Source organism: Ziziphus jujuba, chromosome 8, assembly GCF_031755915.1.
Source record: "Ziziphus jujuba cultivar Dongzao chromosome 8, ASM3175591v1".
Taxonomy (NCBI): Eukaryota; Viridiplantae; Streptophyta; class Magnoliopsida; order Rosales; family Rhamnaceae; genus Ziziphus; species Ziziphus jujuba.
Window position 1 is genome coordinate 5,775,056 of NC_083386.1, and position 20,886 is coordinate 5,795,941.

General features: G+C 34.5%; 4 protein-coding genes across 6 annotated transcripts; 3 read left to right on the plus strand and 1 right to left on the minus strand.

Annotated features, from left to right (window-relative positions):
* The first annotated feature begins 545 nt into the window (after positions 1-545).
* Positions 546-5,791, plus strand: LOC125421375 (protein LONG AFTER FAR-RED 3). 3 transcript variants are annotated; one of them, XM_048470238.2, is made up of 14 exons: positions 546-914; positions 1,369-1,470; positions 1,716-1,788; positions 2,089-2,195; positions 2,279-2,402; positions 2,621-2,815; positions 3,316-3,401; positions 3,835-3,942; positions 4,234-4,329; positions 4,417-4,515; positions 4,632-4,706; positions 4,879-5,010; positions 5,121-5,236; positions 5,474-5,791. In XM_048470238.2, the coding sequence occupies exons 1-14, from the start codon at positions 672-674 to the stop codon at positions 5,484-5,486; spliced, it is 1,569 nt and encodes a 522-aa protein (XP_048326195.2). In that variant the 5' UTR covers positions 546-671; the 3' UTR covers positions 5,487-5,791. The 3 variants fall into 3 exon arrangements, with proteins under 3 accessions (XP_048326195.2, XP_048326194.2, XP_048326196.1); XM_048470237.2 differs by having other exon boundaries at positions 547-914; positions 5,379-5,791; XM_048470239.2 differs by having other exon boundaries at positions 898-914; positions 1,696-1,788; positions 5,379-5,791.
* A 1,597-nt stretch (positions 5,792-7,388) lies between these two features.
* On the minus strand, positions 7,389-11,922 carry LOC107412904 (TATA box-binding protein-associated factor RNA polymerase I subunit B). Its single transcript, XM_060819653.1, has 5 exons — positions 11,746-11,922; positions 10,242-11,062; positions 9,091-9,933; positions 8,759-8,892; positions 7,389-8,072 (listed from the first exon to the last, which is right to left on the minus strand). Exons 2-5 carry the CDS (start codon positions 10,879-10,881, stop codon positions 7,404-7,406), a joined length of 2,286 nt encoding a protein of 761 aa, XP_060675636.1. The 5' UTR covers positions 10,882-11,062; positions 11,746-11,922; the 3' UTR covers positions 7,389-7,403.
* A 141-nt stretch (positions 11,923-12,063) lies between these two features.
* LOC107412919 (ATP synthase subunit epsilon, mitochondrial) lies at positions 12,064-14,636 on the plus strand. Its single transcript, XM_016020749.4, has 2 exons — positions 12,064-12,378; positions 14,297-14,636. Exons 1-2 carry the CDS (start codon positions 12,195-12,197, stop codon positions 14,323-14,325), a joined length of 213 nt encoding a protein of 70 aa, XP_015876235.1. The 5' UTR covers positions 12,064-12,194; the 3' UTR covers positions 14,326-14,636.
* A 2,204-nt stretch (positions 14,637-16,840) lies between these two features.
* On the plus strand, positions 16,841-20,507 carry LOC107412914 (U11/U12 small nuclear ribonucleoprotein 35 kDa protein). The gene is made up of 8 exons (XM_016020744.4): positions 16,841-17,052; positions 17,183-17,280; positions 18,282-18,333; positions 18,806-18,876; positions 19,061-19,151; positions 19,228-19,303; positions 19,756-19,834; positions 20,007-20,507. The coding sequence occupies exons 1-8, from the start codon at positions 16,914-16,916 to the stop codon at positions 20,361-20,363; spliced, it is 963 nt and encodes a 320-aa protein (XP_015876230.2). The 5' UTR covers positions 16,841-16,913; the 3' UTR covers positions 20,364-20,507.
* The last annotated feature ends 379 nt before the right edge of the window (positions 20,508-20,886 follow it).

Genomic DNA, 20,886 nt, shown 5'->3' on the forward strand with positions numbered 1-20,886 from the left:
TGGTGATATTTGTGTTGCACAGAACGTTCTTTCTCCAAACAAAATATGATATATAATATGCTCAATTTTTCTTTCCTTTTCAACGTTATAATTATTTTTTTTTTAGTTATCATATTTTTTCATTGAATAACTTTAGGTCTGAACATTTTTCGTTATACTTCTAATTATATTCGCAGGTTTAATCCAGCAATAAAACCACTAAGAACGCCTCCAAACGTAGTATTCAAACCTCAATTTGGATGAGAAACCGCTCTTTTCCAAATAATAATAATAATAATGTCTAATTTAACTTGATTATCCAAGTATTTGGCACATTTATTTCGATCTATCCCAAAAGGAAAATGATTAACACAATGGATTTTTTTGTCTTATTAAGGTTACCTTTTTTTTTTTTTTTTTTTTTTTTTTGGGATAAAATCTTATTAAGGTTACTTGAATTCAGTATCTCACACAGATTATATATTAATTTAAACAAAGTTTTTAGATAATAATTATTATTATTATTATTTAGTTGATGGCACTTTAGCATTGATATATTTTGTAGTGTTAAAGAAGTTGGTGGGTTAAGTTCATGACTCAACGTTGAAAACAAAGTAGGTGAATGTTCTGTGCTGGGTTTCGACCGTTTTGAGTTTGGCCTTTAGGTTTGGTCTTGGTTTCTCTCTCAAAAGATGAACTCTTTCCACTATATTCTGCTCTCTACCTCCATAGCCCTCCTCGCCATTTTCGTTTCTCTTCCTCTTCTACGCCTCCCCAACAACAACCACTTCTTCTTCAGTTGGAGACCCACCATTGCCGACTTGGTGCTCAGCAATGGGGTTATATACACCAGCGATGATTCTCTCCCTTTTGCTGATTCCATGGCGGTCCGAAATGGAAGGATTCTACGCGTTGGAAACTATTCCCATGTAAAGGTTTGTCCTTTTTTCTCACTTCCTTCCTTGTTTTTCTGTTGGACGCACAAACGGAGCGACCCCCTTTCATGAGTAGGTGTGTGTGGATTGAAAAAGGAAAAAACTTGGCTATCAACTTGCTGAGCTGAATCTACAATGAAAATATGTATATATGTATACTTTGTGAGCTTGTTTGGTGTTTGAATGGTGTCCTACTTAGACCCTGAGTAGGGAATTTCTGAGACAGTTGTCTCTGTTATTGTTTGTTTTGCCTATTGCTATTTAAAGTGTATCATGTAGCTTATTTATGATAATGTGATGAAATTTATATACTCTTTGGCAATACTGTAATTGATAACGTCAGTATTGTCAACTTTTATTTATTTTTTTTATTTTTTTATTTTTTTTTAATATCGAACTTCAATTTTTACTGGACATTTTTCCTTTGTTTTTGTGTGTTCCAATGTGAGTGCAGGAATTGGTAGGTTATGGGACTAAAGAGCTGAATCTCATGGGAAAAATTGTGGTTCCTGGTTTTATTGATTCCCATGTACACTTAATTCCTGGTGGACTGCAGGTTTGGCAGAAATATTTTTTTCCATATAGATTATGTTAGAAATTTTTTATGCCTTTTAAATTGGTCATTACTTCAAGGTTTATGAGAAATTTCTCTGAAAAGGAGCATTAGAAAATATGATTGTGCTGGCTTTTCATAGTTAGTTTTTTTTTTTTTTTTTTTTAACAGTTTATATTCCTCATCTGAGTGTTGATATTTTTGCTGTGCATAATATGACTTTTGAAGTTTTCCCCAATGGAAAATAGATGTCACAGGTGGAACTTCATGGTGTAAATGAAAGAGATGAGTTTGTGAGAAGGGTCAAAGGAGCAGTGAGAAGTAAGCATCATGTTCTTTTCATCTTATGTATTGTTTTCATAGAAAATACAGACATACGATTATTATTGCTTAGAAGTGCTTGTTCATCGATTTTATTCATATAAAGTTGTTTTGGTGCAAAGATTAAGAGAGAAAAATTGGTGGATTACTGGAAACTGCGATGATAAAAGAGTTGGAAGATTTTTTCAATGGACTTCAATTCAGACAAATGATTGTTCAAAAGGGCACTGAAATTTTCGTTTCTTCTGCTGGAAATTTTAAATATTAGGTTCTGAAACGCGTTTTAACAAAACATTTCAGATAGTAAACCAGGTTCCTGGATTTTGGGTGGTGGTTGGAACAATGATCTATGGGGAGGCGCATTGCCAATGACTTCATGGGTGGATGATGTTACACCTCAAAATCCTGTGAGCTATAACTTTCTTGAGTTTGGGTAGTTGGATATTATTCATAAATCATAATTGTTTATAAAAATACCTTTCTTCTGCAGGTTTGGCTATCAAGGATGGATGGCCATATGGGCTTCGCTAATTCACTAGCACTAAAACTGGCAGGTGTTACCAACTCATCAGAAGATCCAAAAGGTGGTACCATTATGAGAACTTCCACTGGAGGTAACATTTAACTTCACAAATATCTTTGATGCCTGCATATGCCTGACTTCATCAAATTGACCAGCATCTGGGATCTTCGGTCCTCTAATTGGGAAATTAACTTATATATACCGGTGTTTAAAGTTATGGTTTTCTGATAATTCTTCCACTTGTCCTTTGAATGTCTATATGAATTAGTGCTGTTATGATGAATGACATATATTGTTGTCATTATGCAGAACCTACTGGCTTGCTGGTTGATTCGGCCATGCAAATTATGCTCCCATGCATTCCAGAGGTCTCAGTAGATGAACGCAGAGAAGCTTTGCTTAAAGCCAGCAATTTTGCTGTGACAAGGGGTGTTACTACTGTAGTTGATATGGGGAGATATTATCCTGGGACATCTGTAGAGTTTTCCTGGCAAGATTTTTCAGGTTTTTAGAAAGCTTCTTGTGGTTTAGTTGGCAGTCCCATAAATTGAAGTGATACATTATCTTCTTGGCATCTTTTTTCTTTGAGGTTGACTTGAACACACCACTAAGGTGATATAAAAAAAGGATTCATGTCAGCATTTTCTAAAGTGATAACAGGACTAAATTCTTCAGGGACATCATTTTAAGTAGGATTATAAATGAATTATAGTAAAAGAACAATAAAGATTTCAATGAGCTCATTTTGACAATCGACGGCTATGTACAACACAATATAGTAGACTGCAGCATCAGATTTATCATATAGAAGAAACAGATGGCATTACCATGCATCACTATGCTTTCATCTTTCAATGTTCCATTCATTTCTTTTAATAGTTTAAGTTAATCTGGCTTCATGATTTAACGCTTCAAATCTTCCACGCTACAACCGTTTGGCACTCTGGTAGTGTCTTTCACCACTATTAGTTAAACTCCTCTTTTTTCGCTCCATGTTTCCACAGATGTTTATCAATGGGCTGATGCTTCTGGGAAAATGAGGATCAGGGTTTGCTTATTTTTCCCACTGGAGATTTGGTCACGATTGCATGTGCGGCATCTTACCACTATAGCTTTGTTTTTGTTTGAATTGAATAAAAAAAAAGTTGGCTTGTGCTTGTTCTTTTTGTTGAATAGCTTCTAATAAATGATTCTTAGAACTCTAGGCTATCCTTCCTAGATGCAATTATTTAATGAATTGGAATAGATGTTGACCTTGTTTAGAAATGCAAACTAATTAGCATCTTATGTTGTTTGAACAATAAAAATTATGACTTTTAAATTTTTTTACCTGTTTGTTCTGCTTTGGCCTGGTTTTTCTGGTTTCATTATAGCAGTGTAAAAACTATTGAAAGTCAAGATGAGCATGCTACTTCAATGCCCAATGTTCTTTTTGTTCTATGTAATCTATTAATAAAGTTGAGCAACTATCTTAATTTTACTTTCATCTATTTTTGGTCCTAACATTGTATTATCATTTTTAGGACATTATTAATAAAGTGGGTCATGCCATGAGCCAGTGGATTTACTTGGGTGGAGCAAAAGCTTTTGCAGATGGGTCTTTAGGTTCTAGTAGTGCACTATTTTATGAGGTAAGAACCGCAATAATTGGGCATCAGTACTCCCCTCTGTAAAAGATTACGGATCTTTTATCTTTGCCTGTATATCTTAGTTGTCATTATTATGGAGGGAAGTGGGGTGAGGTCCAGTTTTATCTTGTAAAGTGTCATTTAAAAGGCCAAAATACACTAAGCCAGTTTTATCTTGTATATCAAGATCATGGTGAGCTCTTACCCATTTCCACTTCACAGTTATTTCATGGGCTACTTTTGTTTTGCCCAATCAATAAATAACTTTGTTAGGGTTTTTGCTTCTATACACAGCCATATGTTGAAGAGCCTGAAAATTACGGCTTACAAGTATCGGATTATGAGAGCCTTATAAACATGACTTTAGCTGCAGATAATTATGGGCTTCAGGTCAGGTCTTATAACAATAACTGCCTTTACATGTAATAAAGATGATCCAAATATTAAATTTACGAGTTTTACCTTCAATTCTTTCAGGTTGCTATTCATGCTATAGGTGATAAAGCAAATGACTTGATCTTGGATATGTATGATTCAGTGCTTACTATAAATGGAATGAGGGATCGAAGATTCAGAGTTAATATTCTTGCTAAATTATAAGGATGGTCTTAGTGCTTCAATATTACAAACCTTCACAAATTGGCCTTGTAAAATATTAAAATGTTTAGCATAACTGGAGAAAATTCTTTCAGATTGAGCACGCTCAGCATCTGGCACATGGGGCATCAGACCGGTTTGGTAAACTGAAGATTGTTGCTTCCGTACAGGTTTCTAATCACAACTATGTATTGCTTGTTTGTTGGCTAGCTAGGGAGTGTTGATCTTTTAGCACTTTTGGGCTGGCTAAGGTTCGAAAGTGATTGTTGTTCTCTTCTTCGTTATAACACAATGTATTTTATCTTCTTTTTCATGGTGTAATTATTTGTGATTTCTCAACAGCCAGATCACCTATTAGATGATGTTGAATCTATTGAAAAGAAGCTTGGGTTGGATAGGGCTCAGAAAGAATCCTATTTATTTCAGACACTCTTAAATAGCAAGGCACAATTAGCATTTGGTTCTGACTGGCCTGTAAGAACCTCTCTTTCATTATTATTCCGTAGCTATGCTTCTTATGGCTCATAATTCTATTTAAATTGGTAAACCTCGTATTAAACTTTAGATCACTGCTCTTTTCTCAGGTTGCGGACATTAATCCATTGAGAAGTATTAGGACAGCAATGAAAAGAATACCCCCAAATTCCCATGATTCCTGGATTCCAATGGAATGTGTTTCATTGGATGATGCATTAAAGGCGTAAGCAAAACTAATGTGTTTGATCCTTCTTATATTTTAGATTTCTCAGCATAGAGTACTTCTCATCGTACTAGGTAAGAAACCTGCAATCTTTGATTTGCTCATAACAAATGTTTTAAGGTAGGAAACTTCTTCACGGCAGGTACACTATCTCAGCTGCTCGTGCATGCTTTCTTGACAAAGATTTGGGATCTTTAACCCCGGGAAAACTTGCTGATTTTGTCATACTTTCGACAGATTCGTGGGATGACTTTGCCGCAGAAGGATATGCATCAGTTGAAGCAACATATGTTGGTGGAGTGCAGGCCTATCCTTGAAAGCCTTTAAGATCTTTGAAGATGGAAAAAATTCCATGTACAGAGAGTAGAAATGTCAAACAAGGATAGCTTCATGCCCACCATCCATGTAGTTCAGATTTTTTCGGCAACAATGTTTGAATGAAGCAGAAGTATATTTGGAATATTATTATTGGAATTACTCGTAAGGTTGGCAGAACAATGCATGTATGACATGGGGGATAAATAACTTTTATTTTATTTTATTTTATTTTATTTATTTATTTGTTTTTGATAGAATATAGCTTTGATTACTATGTATACATCATATATAGAATATAGCTGTGGTAACTATTTATACATTATATATACATGTTATAAAATGGATCATTCAAAATGTATTCAAAAACCAGTGTAAAATTCTGTTGCCAAAAAAAATATATATAATAATAATAACTATTGTAAAACAAATACTTTAATTATATGTTGTGTTTAAGCGTATAGGATTCCATTTCAAGGTTATGTCTTGATAAAAAAAATTTAGCTAAAGAAACAAAATTTGTAAGTTTAAAGCTAGATTTTCACTAAAAAATTAAAAAATAAAAATAAAAATTTTGAACTTAAAAATTCAAGCATATTACCTGACAGGACTAATAAAAAACAAATAAATTAAGCATTTCACCCAAAAATAAATAAATAAATAAATAAAACAAATAAATTCTATATGATACTAATTTATAACTTTAATGGAAGTTAATAAATTTTAACACGATCTATTTCATTAACATATCTTAATAGATATGCTCGTTTTTATTTATTTGTTTCTTTTTTAATGGAAAAAAAAAATATATATATATATATATGCACACATAGAAGAGAGAGAGAGAGAGAGAGAGAGAGAGAGAGAGAGAGAGAGAGAGTCAGTCCGCATGTCTTGGAACGCACCTTCATGGATATTACAAACGCCTTAATCAAAACGGTGCATTTTAAGACGTTTAATTAATGAAACATAATTGATAAAATAGTTTATGAATTATTTTATGAATTAATTCATCAAAACACGTTTGTTTTGCTTACGCCTTTAATGTATCATTAAAATAATAAAAACTATTTTATAAATTAATGTTGGACAAACACAATTTAATTAACATAGTTTTTTAATTAAAATAACTATAATACCTAATTAGCTTTGTCTCGAAGAACTTTTGTTTCAAATACTAACGAAACATTTTTATGATTTTCCATATCAAAATAATTACATAATAATAATTTTTTATCTTAATTAATAGGTCATTACCAATGGAAACCAACAATATATCTTCATCATGTAGTACTATAAATATTAAATTGCTTCCACTATCTTTAAACATATACACAAATCAACAATATTCTTTTTAAAACCATTCTAGATAACAACTTCACCAATTTGTCCAATCCAACCAAAGTACTCATCCCACGTATTGGGTCCAAATTTCTGTATATTTTATATCTATATCTATATATATGTTACATATATATTTTTGGCTGTATTGCACGTTAGGAAGTCGGAGCCATGGTTTAATTATAAGTGCAAATGGTTTGGGTTTAATTCTAATTTCAGCAATACTTTTATTAACAGCGGTGGACTTGAACATTTTAAAAACTTGACCCACAATAAAATTTTGTAGATGGAGAGTGAAAATTTTAGGTGCAATTAGAACCATCTTACCAAGATTAAACAGCAAGACACAACTATGGTTTTTTCCCCCCTACGATATTGCCACTTAGGCTTCAATTTAATTCAAGGAAATGAACATGACGGTTTTATTTAAATTGTCTTGTAATGATTAATTTCTAGCCTTGTTAGAATAATAGGAATAAGAATTAAGATTGTAGAATCATTTTAAAAAGAACTATGTATTCAAATTTGAAATTCCCAAACCATATTCATCTGTAGCATTTCCCTGGCCCATGCCACTACACAACTCACATGAGACAATTGGAGGGGTCAAATGCAAGCAGTGGTTGATCCTTTGTTCCAACCAAGCCAGCCTCCTCTCAAGATTCAATACCCCAATGTGCATACATCGGATTTCAACTTGAGCAGTTTTTGCGCATGCTCGAAGCAATATGTAGTAATCAGCATGGGCAGCATAAGTAAAGGCACCCTCATCCTTCTTTCTCACATAGAAGAGGTAATCAAATCTTTTGATGTTGACCCTTGGTGGAATATAACAGAAATTATTCTCCTCCATGTCTAATTTAATTCGTCTAATTGCTTCATTTTTGGTTGTCTCTGTAGTTTCATCCATGAGAGTCTCAGCTGAAATTTGGTCATTAGAGTCAGCGTTTCGACCACGCTGCAAACTATCAAAAGAATGATCACCATTTTGGCTCCATTGTTGGTTCCCTCTATGGTAAGAATCATCATCATTAGAGGACAAGCCACTAACATCTCCATCCCTAATTTTCTTTTTTTCTTTTGGAAGACGGCTGGTACATCCTTCATCAGTCCTTGGTCTCTTTTGGTTAACAGCTCCACTACCATAAAGCATTTCTCTTTCACTTGCTGTTTCAGAATCCTGAATATGATAAGACTATAAAATGAGTGATGTTTATCTTAAAGCAAATATCGTTTCTAACCAGGAACAAATTCATGTAAAGCATCATAAAAAAAGACAGAAAAACTCCACAAAAGAGTGACAGATTTCAGTGAGAGAAATACCCAATCATAAGGAAGCATGAGAATCCATAGTACGGCAAGAATAGCACAAGTAATTACTAAACTTGTGAAGAAGACGAAATGAGTTCTTTCACTTTTGTAGCATGTTGTGATTATTAGCTCTAGACAGATTGATTTATTTTACTATTTTGTATTACGGGAAAAATCACATATATGATACATAATAACACGAGAATGCATAGTCCTGTTTCTAATTTTTTTTTTATCCTAAACTTCCCACCATGTGAATTAAACAACATATCCATTGGATAAAGCAAAGCAAAATCCATAACTCTAGCTCCCATTTTCCCCATATTCACTTCAGTCGCATCTGTCTTGATTACAACATTTTCAAATTACCTTTCGGGATGCAAAATATTTGAGAACAATATCAATGAAAACAAAAAAGTTGACAAAAGAATGTAACACTATTTAAGACTTAGAATGCACTGCTATTTAGCAGACTCAGAAACTATAGTAATTCCAAGGTATCAACATGAATTACATGATCACAACATTAAGAACAATAATTGAATTCAAACTTACTTTGTTATTCTGATAATAGTTCCACAACTGTTCTATCATCTTTTCTTCTTCACGATCCTCAAAAGATGGTTCTAGACCAGAAAAGACCACATCCTTACAGTACAGGAGATATGTTGGTAAGTCTTTAGAGTATTCTGTTAACATAACACGAAAATGACTCAGAAAAATAATTTAAAAAATAATAATAACATAACATGAAAATGAACATTTTATAATAACTAGCTAAGAAGGTAGCAGGGAAGATGAAAGCATGTGGACCATGTGAACAACACAATCAAGAAACAAACAAAATTGCTATGTCATTCTTAGTATGGAAATGCTAAAAAAATTACCATAGGTTTCAGCAATCTCATTATATCTAGCTTCAAGGTTGTACAAAAGCTCTGCAGCATCCAATTCAGATTGCTGAGCATGTGATGTGTTTTCAACAGGGTTTGTACCTGAATCATCTACAATGTCAGGAGGAGAACCAGAACCATTCATAAAATCATCTCTCATTTTCGGATTGCAACTGGGATCTGATTCTCCATTCCAGTAAGATGTGGATGGTGCTGCACCATCGTTAGATAATCTTCTTTCCCAATCTCCATAACCATGAATATTATATAGAATTCGTATAGCTACAATTAGTATTGACATTACACAAACACGAGTAGGAAGCCTCAGTTCGCTTGTTGATAACCATAAATCTGGAGGCATAGACCACTCATATACGCGACATGCATGAGGGAGAATTTTTTCCACAGGAAGAGATAATCTCTGGAGATAGCATGAAGCAATGGCATAGAAGTTTACAGGAGGTAAATCCAAGCAAATGGACTCAGCAACTGATGCTGCCAATGATTCTAACTTCTGTGCTGAAACAGATTCACGAGGCCTAAACATTGTACTTGAACTTATAGGACAGGCTCTTGAAGGCCTTCCAATGACATTTTCAATTTCAACAAAAGCAGCAAAATATGGAAGCTTCCCTTCTAGTGACCACTTTACAAGGTCTGTTGGCAAAATTGCTTCCCTCACAAGATGACAAGCCAGAAAAGAAACAGCTAAAGAGCAAGTTAACGGTATTCTCTTTCTCAGTGATCTAAACCATATCATTACTGCTCGTTGACCATAAATATTTTGTGGTTCTGCCTTATATTTAGATCGTGGCTTAAAATCGGTTGGTGATTCTCCTGAAACAAATGAAATTCAAGACTAAGATACCATAGAAGAAAAGCCACTATTTGGTATGATGACAGAGAAGGCAACAAACACAATATGCCTCTTGCATAAAGCATACATCACTGTAGACATAAAAAAGTCACCAAAATCGCGGGGAAATAAATGAAATTAAATCAATTTGTTCTAGAAGGTCCAAAAAAAAAAAAAAAAAAAAAACGACATAGAGACAAAGGACATAAATAGGAACTAATGGTAACAAAATTATAGAAATGTCCTCATTGAAACATTGGCATAAGGAGTGAGTAGTTCTTAGACAAACCATGTGCCTGAGTCTCAGATTCGTGAATAGTCTCCTCAACCCAAGCATCATCAAAGACTCGAGTCCCTGCTACAAACCGCAACCATATGGTCCCTGCGAACCCACAAATCAATGGGCTAACCTTAAACTCCCTAACCAAAGCCTCACATTGAGACTCTATCATTAGCTGCAACCCCATAACATACCTAATCCTTGTCTCATTATAGTAATCCTCAAAGCTCGGAACGCTCTTCCCGACCCAACCAAAATCCTCCGGCTCCGTGGGTCCTACACCAGCGCTGAAGGGTCCCATAACATAATCGTACTCCCCTGTCTTAACCCTATCATGCTTGGGAGTCTCATCGTTTAGGTTTAGGGAGGCCCAGAACTCGGACTGGCAAGTAGAATTGAGGAGGAAATCGGACTGGGAGATGGACTCAGCTTTGATGACGGAGTGGTTACGTTGGCGCCGGTGACTAGCTATGTAGAGTGCACCGCCTGTTTCGCCGCCGGCGTCGACGAAGTCCTCATCGGCAACGCCGGTATCAACAATGTCCTCAGCCTGAGAGCCACATTGGAGGCAATAGAAGAAGCCATTAGAGCCGTCAGCAAGGCCCAAATTGCCGCAAGTGTTGCACCTCCATACCTGTGGGTCAGACATTGGAGATTTTGGGGTTTAGGGTGGGGTTTCAGAGCTTTGATTGATTGTAGAGTTAAAGTGACGATTAGAGTATGGGCATGTTGCCATTTACTCTGGAAGACTCACTCTTGCTGAGTTCGAGCTTGAGAGAGACGACAAGCAAGCTTTTGGAGCAGCTATCCAGCCGTTTCTCCTCAAATCCCTTAAGTCAATTTAAAATTATAATAACAATAAATAAATAAATCAACCCGCTAAAAAAAAATAAAGGCAAATGACAATCACAAACCAGAGTGTCAATAAATGGAATAAAAAAATAATAATAAAAAAAAAATTATATATATATATATATATATACACCTTTGGTTTTATAGTTCATAATGGCTACCGGATAGATTATTTGTACATATTAGTATAATGATTAACATTCTTTTTCTCCTAGTTAACGAACACTAGTCTTGTTTCCAAATCCATAAAGTACCAGCTAATGATGTAGAAGCTCTTAAATCTCAACTTATGGGATTATATGAGAAGCATCGTGCTCAAAAATTTTTCATATATGTGCAAGACTAAATTTTTCACGTCGAAGCTCTTAAACTATCCGCTAGCTAGCATATTGGGAGCTACAAAAATTTATAGTTATGGATTAGAACACACACATTAGACGTTATTAATCTCCTTTTAACCAAGTTAAAAATAATAGCTTGCCACTATTTTTCTATAAGCTTTGATGTGTTCAACCTACGAGAAGGCATGGAACTCAAGAGCAGCTGATAATCCGGAAGCAAAAAAAAAAGTGTTTTTTTTTAAGACAAGATTTTCGAAAATAACCAAAAAAAAAATAATAAAGGCAAAAAAACCAATGAGTAAAGGGAACAGGGGACATACCTTGTCTGCAATCTATGGAGGAAAAATCGAAGACACGGCAGAGAAGGAAAAGTGGTGGCGAGCTGGTGGGCTTAAGCTTTCTGCAGTTAAATTTTAAAGATTTTAGGAAGGAAGACGGGAAAGAGGAAGAGAGAGACGCAACAGTGTTTTTCTTCCTTTTTTTTACTTTTTTTCTGTTAAATGGGTGTCTCAAAACGGGCCGTTTTGATTAAGACGTTTGTAACGTTAGTGAAGGTGCGTTCCAAGACGCAAAACCCAACTTGAAAAGGCCCAGCCCAGAACCAAAAATAATTTATGTAAATACCGCAAAATTCATTTCATCCTTTCTTCTAGTTGGCTAGGTCTTTGATTTGCTCGGAACAAAGACACAGGCACACAGAGACAGAGACAGAGAAAGAGAGAGAGAGAGACACACACACACACACACACGCAGAAGAAGAAGAAGAAAGATGTCGTCGAACGCAGCGGTGCCGTTTTGGAGAGCAGCAGGGATGACATACATAACGTACTCCAACATCTGCGCCAATCTGGTGAGGAACTGTCTGAAGGAGCCCCACAGGTCCGAAGCTATCGCCCGCGAGAAGGTCCACTTCTCCGTCTCCAAGTGGGCCGAAGGCAAACCCCAGAAACCCAGTCAGTCCCTCTTCTCCTTTTTTATCCCCTTCTCGATCTTCCTTTTTTTTCTTTTTTTTTTTTTTCTTTTTTAGCCACAAAAAGGTTTCTTCTTGATCTTCGATTATGTTCTTGTTGTTGAAAATGTGAAATTGGGAATCTTTTTTTTTTTTCCTCCCAAAACTGTGGGTAATCTTTAATATATATATATATATATTTAGATTAAGCTTTTTGACCAATTTTTGAAGTTCTCAACAATGGCTATCTATATATATACACAATATGTGTAGAGGCTATTGGTTTCGTGAATCCATGTGGGTCTATGGTGAAATTACGGTTTAGATAGCCAACTCGGTTAAACTTAACTCATGGGTCTTCATTGCTTTAGCTAAAGTTTAATGACAGATGGTAAAAAGATCAGGATTTTTTTGTGGATTAAACTGACAATAGATGAAAAAAATGGTGCTTTTATTGGAAAATGTTAATTTAATTGTTTGTTCCTTATTGACTATGGAAGACCAAGGTAATTTAGCGGATGGGTCATAAAGTGTATATAATGTATTTAGTGCAAGACGCTTTTCTTTTTTTTTTCTTTTTTTTGTTTTTTTGGTATGGTTTACAAGCTTAAAGTCTTAAAGGCAATTTTAGCTTATCCCCTCCTTTTTTTTTTCTTTTTTTCTTTTTTTTTAATTGTAAATTGCAAAATCTATATGGATGAAACCATGGACATGGACCTATTTAGAGCTTGTAGAATGTATAGGTACAAGTATGTATATGGTTGTAGAGAGTTTGGAATATCTTGTTATCTTAACTGCAATGATGGCTGGAAACTAATATGCATTGCCCATGAGTTTGTTTCTGAAAAGAGCTAGCTTACTTCACACATCTTCTTTCTTGATTTTGTTTTTCAATGAAAAATTGAAGATTACAACTTTGTCTTTATTGTTTTTTCTTTACTTCATTGTAATCTTTTTTCTTGCATAGGCTGTTCATTCTACAGTTAGAAATTATACAGTGAGATAAACATTCTGTATACTTCTTGATATTAACAATCGAGATACATCCATCTCTTGTTTTCTTCTTCTTCTTCTTTTTCTTAAGGAGAGATAATTGCTGGAAAATCTTATTTTTTTTTTGGAGCTAATGCAAAGAAATTATTTGTTTCTTACAAGATACATATATTATCTAGCATCTGTTGCCCTTAAATTTTTGTTTTCTTACTCGCTTTACGCTAATCACACCGCTTTTATATTGCATCAATATGGTTTCTCAAGTTCAACTTAATTTTCATAGGACAATTTCGTATGTCTGCATCTTTTGTCAATATGGTTTGGATCCACTGCATTGTTCCACCTTATTAACTGCGTTACATATATTGAGCCTGTTAAAATTGCCGGAAAATAATTTTATAAATGGATTTAAATTGGTGTTGGAGCACATCCATTGTATTTCTCTTTTATTACAGTAGAACTTTTTGTGTATGTCTAGGAATGTATATGACTTGTCAGAAATGTCTTTTTGTCTATTTTGAGATTTGAGTTATCAAACAAGTCTATTCAAGATTTTAAACTGCATTATGCTCCTCAAGTTTTTCTTGAAACCATGGCCTCCACAAGTGCATGGATATGTGAGTTAAGATGAAACAAGTATGCTGGATGATACATTAGAAATTGACTGCAAAGAATCTAACTTTGCAACAATATATATAATCACATAGTAATGTTCTCATCCCTGTATAGTTATCATAACATGGTATCTTTCATTATTATCTACCCAAATTCTCAATGGTCAATACTAGCATGCATTTTACTCGGAAACTTGCCTTCTAATGCTACTTTATTTTCTGTTGGTAAATGAACTCGAATGCATGCTTCTGAAGAATTATTGATTTTTTTTATTTTTTTTATTTTTTTATTTATTTTTTTGGTTTCTATATCAGCTCTCCGATCAGACAATCCCCAAGATTGAGCTTTGGAGGTTATGCTACCAAGAACCCTCAAGAGTGTCCTTTCTCGTTCAACCTTATTTCTTGTTTTGTCAGTTTTAGGTTTCATTGTATTTGATGCCCAAATATTTCAGACATGGATTGATTTCTCTTTGCTGCATTGGTATTGCCTGTAATAATGGAGTTGCCAAATCTACCCTTGAGCTACATTTTTACGGATATTTAAATGAGATAATTCTCAGGCTGTAGAAGAAATATCGCTTATCTACAGCTACTCTGGATATTTTTGTTATATATAAGGAAGATGGAATAAACTTGCACCTCTCTTTCTCTCTCTCTCTCTCTCTCTCTCTCTCTCTCGATAATTATTCTCTGCTAATGAAGGATGTATCAGCTTCTTTCAATTTGTATTGATTACTAAAGAACATAGTTTTACATAAAAAGTTTTAACTTGTGGATAGATGGTTTGAAACCACGGTCTCTGCTGAGTTTCTGGAGGGCTGTGAAGCATCTTCCTGCTAAGTCAATTTTGTTCAAGGTCATCAAATGCTACCATTAAATGTTACCATGGCAAAATTTTGTTGTTACCATGGCAAAATTTTGTTAGTTACTAATAACTATACAAAATCAAGTTCCATAGGTCTATATGCATACATACATATATACATATATATGTATGTATGTATATATACATATACATATATGTCTTTAACACCAGCGATTAGGGATGGCAATTTACCCCGCACACCCCGAAAACCGCAGTATACCGCCCCATCAGGGGCGGTTTTTCCCCGAAAAATCAGGGTGGTGGGGCGAGTTCGGGGCTTTAGATGAAAAATCGATTTGGGCCGAGTCGGGCCCAGGGAATAATAAATATTCCGGTCCGAATTCGGCCCGCTATATATATATTTATTTAATTTTTTAGTATTTATTTTTTATTTTTTATTTTTTTATCATTCCCAATTTTTTACTAATAAAACAACCTTACCCTTGTAACCCCCCATTTCATTTTCTTCTTGCCCCGACACATTGCCGCCACTTGCAGCTGCTGTTGCTGCTTAAGCCTTCACCGCCACTTGCTGCTCACCGCCCGCGCCACCTGCTGCAACAACACAGTTGAGCTCCTTGTGCTACTGGATCTCTCTTTCTTTCTTGTTTTTCTGTTCTTGTAAGAGCTTTCTCTGCCATTGCTCTAAATCAGACATCTTGTTCTTTACTTTTACGTTTGTGGGGAGGCGTTTGAGGTTTGCGGATTGGGATTGGGGATCTAGGCGGTTGACATTTAGGAAGGGGGACCAGCTCGAGTTAGCAAGATGGAAAGCTGTTGATTTTCTGAAATTCTATTTTATTACTTTCCATTTTCTATTTTTCCTTTCTTCTAATTATTTCATTTTCGTACTTTTTATTTTTTATTTTTTATTTTGCCCCTATAACAAATGATTCTAATCCAATTTTTCCTTCTTCTTTTTCCAAAATAATAATTTTAAAACATTTCTTATTTAGTGATTGGATCATAGCATTTCTTCTTTATTTCATTTCTTCTATTTATTTTTATCTTTACAAAATATTTCAAAATATTTTAATTTTATATTTTGCATCCGATTTATTCATTAAAGTATATTTGTTTAATCCCCTTTAATGCTATAAAATCTTTATCTCCATGACAAAATTATATATATATATATATATATATGCATTTGGCCACTATGGCAAAACTGCCTAGAATATATAATTGTTTATTTTAATTTTCTCACACACTTGTCATCATTCACAAAAAAAAATATGGCCGAAGTATGTCAACTTGTTTTTTTTTTTTTTTTTGGGTCAGCATCATGATATTGTGTTAATAATTAAACATGGTCTTGCTAAGATTCATTGCATTATGGAAAACAATATTGACTCTTTAGATTTTTCAAAATCATTCATGTAAAATCATAATAATTAATTTGTTTGGAAATAATATATATCAATTAAAAACGGAAAAAACCGTCCCGTCCTATCTTCACCCCACAAAATCCCCGTCCGGATCCCGTATCTAAAGAAATGGAGAAAACCGCAGAAATAGGATGATAAATTCCCCACAGAGACGGAGACGATATTTCAAAAACCAATCCCGTCTCGTCCCATGACATTCCTACCAGCGGGAGACATGGCTTTCTTCATTTTTTGGGTTTCAGTCTTAAAGAACTAAAATACCTTATTTGTCACCAAGTAAAATAAGAGAAAGCTAAAAGGGCAAAACGTAATTTAGAGAAAATTTAAATCTCCAAAATTTGTTAGAAGAACGCTACATGCTCATTGTTTTTATCTATTTATGAAATGGATTACGCTACTCATATTTTCTTAGTTGAGCCAGTTTTTGTTGAATAATAATTATTATTATTTTATTTATATCAACCAGAGAAAAAAAATATATATATATATATATATATATATAAAATAATAATAATATTGTTATTATTATTAATAAATTAACAATGATATTTTGAAAGGGTATTTTGGACATTTAGCATAAGCCTTCTTAAAACTTCAAGAATGGCATGAAAGACGGAGACACGTCCAGTTTGGGCGGAGCGGAAAGTGTGAAAGTAAAGGAGAAGGTGAGCAGGGAATGAGTGGGAGCAACATAAACTCGGTATTCTACGCATCGTCGTACCATCCAATCCAAGCCGGAAGCATAGACGGCACCGATATTCTGCCACACGACAATGCCGTTTATCGTGCCCATCTCTGCTCCTCCGCTGGCCTCTGTAAACTCTCATCCTTCTTCTTTCTTCTCCTAATTTTTCACTTTAACCCCTCTATTTCTTGCTATTTATAATTTCCATCCCCACCCCATCTTTGAAATTTCCCTGTTTTTTTCCTTCTTTTTTTTTGTAGATGATCCTTTCGGCGATCCCAAGGTCATCGGAGACCCTTATTGCACCGTTTTCGTGGGTCGGCTTTCCCACCTCACAACTGAATACACTCTTCACAAGGTATTATCTTTCTCGTTCCCTATCTTTTCTTTTCTTTTCTTTTCTTTTTTAAACTAAGAAAGTTATGCAAAAGAAAATTAGTGCAGAATTTATGACCTTTTTTTTTTTTTTTTTTTCTCCTTTAGATATTCAGTTTTGTTTTAAGGTATCATGTAAGATCAAATAATTTTGGAGAAGTAAAAAAAGTTTGTAATTTTTTTTTTTTTTCCATTTTTTAAGCTGGCCCCTGTGTAGAGTTTTCTAGGGAATTTGTGTAAAGAAACTCAATTGCTTTGTTGCTTTTTAAGTCTTCTTTCTTTTCCTTGAATAGATTTGTTCAAGGCAAGTCAAGAAAAGTTATCTTTTATAGTGCTTATGAGGCTTAATTGAGATTTTCATTGGTATTAATCTATGGAATGCATTTTTCAGTTGGCCCCCTGTTTGGTTGCCGAGAAAGTAGGTTAGAATTTAGAAGAGTGAGCGACATAAAATCTTATGCCCTGTTTCGCATGGCTTCTATGAGTATTTGGGTAGTTCTATTATAACAATTTCTGGTTTTCGCGGGGGGGGAAGGAATTAACTATCTTAGTCAAAAACAATGGAATCTATCTTGTTTAGAATGTTATTCTCAATGGGGAGCTATTTCTTTGAAATTTACTGAAACTTTGGTAATTCTTGTTTTAACCTTGAGTAATAAAAGAAATTCCACTTTCTAGAACATCAGAGCTCTTTTTAAACAAATTTCCAGGGGATAACTGAAAAGTTGCGGCAACTGTGTCTTCTTCTACTGGCTTAAAAGTAATAACCAAACAGTGCCTTTAGTCTTGTAGATAAGTACTTGTTACCTTTAAAATTAGAAAAGCTTTGCTCAGGTTGGCCAACTAGTTTTGTAATGCTTGTGTTCAATTTACTTTTTAATTAAACTTTGAGGATTCTGTGTAACATTTGGTTCCTTACTTTGGTAATTTGATCATTTTGCTTTCTTAAATATTAATTATGATATGTTTGGTTGTTGGTTACAGGCTATGAGCAAGTATGGTCGGGTGAAGAACTTGCGCTTGGTTAGGCACATTGGTAATATTCTTCATAAGTTATTTGTATTTCTTCTCTTATTATAAACTGTTATTTAGTTCAAATGCTGTTGAATTGTGAATCAAAACGTCAATAATTCTACCTTCATAATTGTAAGAGTATTGACTACCTACAACAAGGCTACTCTGGCACCTTTGTATTTGTGAATTTTAAGCATTTTTATTGTAAAGAAAGCTTATAAATAAGAAGATATATCCTCTCTTCTTGATGAAATGAGTCAGTTATCCAATTGGTAATGGCGAAAAGGTCATTGTATATTTTTGGCATGTGATTATAAATTATGTCCTTGACAAGTTCTAAAGTAAATTTAACCAATAGATAACTAATTTTTTTGAGCTAAATGACTGAGGATTTCCTTGAATTACATACCATTCTATATTGTTTTAGTTATGGCCCGTGAACTTTATAATGTTAGTTTTACCTGTTGTAATTTTCTTGAAACTTTTTCTTTCAGTAACTGGTGCCTCTCGTGGCTATGCTTTTGTTGAATATGAAACAGAGAGGGAGATGTTGCGTGCATACAAGGTAGTGCAAGTGCAACTTGATGAGAATGAGTATGATAATCTTCAAGAAATTATTTGCACCTAGATAACATACGATCATGTTTTCCAATTGGTCATGTGCCTAAAGAATATGAAAAAAAGTTGGCTGCACTCTTCTTTTGGCTATTTGTTGTTGCACACTGAGCTTAATTCTCTCTGGTCTGCAGGATGCTCACCATTCTATTATAGATGATTGTGAAATTATAGTTGATTATAATAGACAACAGTTAATGCCAGGCTGGATTCCGAGAAGGTTAGGTCAGTTAAGCATTCTCGTCTTTTAGACTTGGACACTGATTTGCTCAAATTGATATATTTTCATTATTTTCGACAGGAGGAGGCCTTGGTGGCAAGAAAGAATCGGGACAACTTCGTTTCGGAGGGCGAGAAAGACCATTTAGAGCTCCCCTGTATGCACAAATTCAATTTTATTTAGTAATTTATTAAATTTTCTATCCACTGGATTTTTATTTATTCATTGGTCTGCCACATATTTTGTTTCGATTTTGTTGGATTAATAATAACTCTGGTAAATGAAGTCAAGATAATATTGAGTCTGTTATTTGAATTTTTCATAATGATTTACTGCAAAAAAGAAAGCAAGTTCCAGAAGGAAAGAATGAACAACGAGATGTAAAGTTGATGGTACCAAGAATCTAGGAAAAAATATCAACTGAAATCTATGCTAGGAAGTGAAACAATGGGGCCCTTTTCTTTTAGGATCCTCCTCCTATTTTCTTGTTAGTTAGGAGGTCACTGTTTATTGTGTCTATTTGTTGTCGATGAACATCAATAATTGTTAAATCTTTTCTACTGTGCATTAGTAAGATGTTACTGACCATTTCCTCTTCTATGTAATCAGACGACCAATCCCATACGATGATTTGAAGAGGCTTGGCATTCCACCTCCACCAGAAGGAAGATACATGTCTAGATATCAGGTATTTTATTTTCACCTCATTTGATATCAACAGTTTCTTGAAGATTAAGCTACATAGGAACCTGCCTATGGACTCAATGAACCTTTGGTCATGATATGTTAAAATCCATATGAACTTTCAAAAGGGATTATCACAAAGAATTATGCTTTTGTATTTGTACCAATGGTTATAGGTGCCCTCTCCACCCAGAAGAGAGAGGAGCTCGGTAGACAGAGAAGAAGGCTCTCGCCGAAGAAGATCCATGGAGAGGGAAAGACATGCTCGTAAAAGCAGTTCTGTGGACAGGGAAGAAAGGAGTAGGAAGAGGAGGAGCTCTAGCTCCATGGACCAGGAAGAACACTCTCATAGAACCTCCATCGAGAAGAAGGAAGAGCAACACTACACCGAAAGGACTTCTAGGGACCGGGATGATCGTTCTTACAGTAGGAAACCTGTGGAGAGGGAAGAACACTACGACAAGAGGGAGCACTCTCACAAGAAAAGCCACAAGGACAGGGACCGAGACCATTCTCACAAGCGGCGAAAATGAGATCCAAGAGGGGAGTGTTTTTGTAATTATCTTTTAAAAATATGAAGGCATTAACAAAATTTGTAAAACAAATGATGTGGTACTGTGGTTTTCTCTGTTGAAAATCTTTATCAAATCCAATGTTTGATCATAGAATTACAAGAATAGTATTTGCCAAAAACAAAAAAGAAGAATAGCATTTTCCTCATGAGTTAGACATGCTCAATATAACTGTTTTTGTTGTCAATTAAAAACTCATTTTGGCTGAAATATAATTTTCTCAATTGAAAATCGTTATCAAATCGAATGTTTGACCTTAGAATTAGAAGAGCGGCATCATTTTCTTCATGAGTTAGACATGCCTAATATGATTGTTTTTCTTGTCAATTAAAAACTCATGTTTGGCTGAAATATTGACTGTTTTTCTCGTCAATTAAAAACTCATGTTTGGCTGAAATATTGACTCAAAAACAAATGAAGAAACTGGGTATAATTTTTTTAATAAAAACTGGCAAAGTTTGTAGCTTAAAACAGAGACATAATG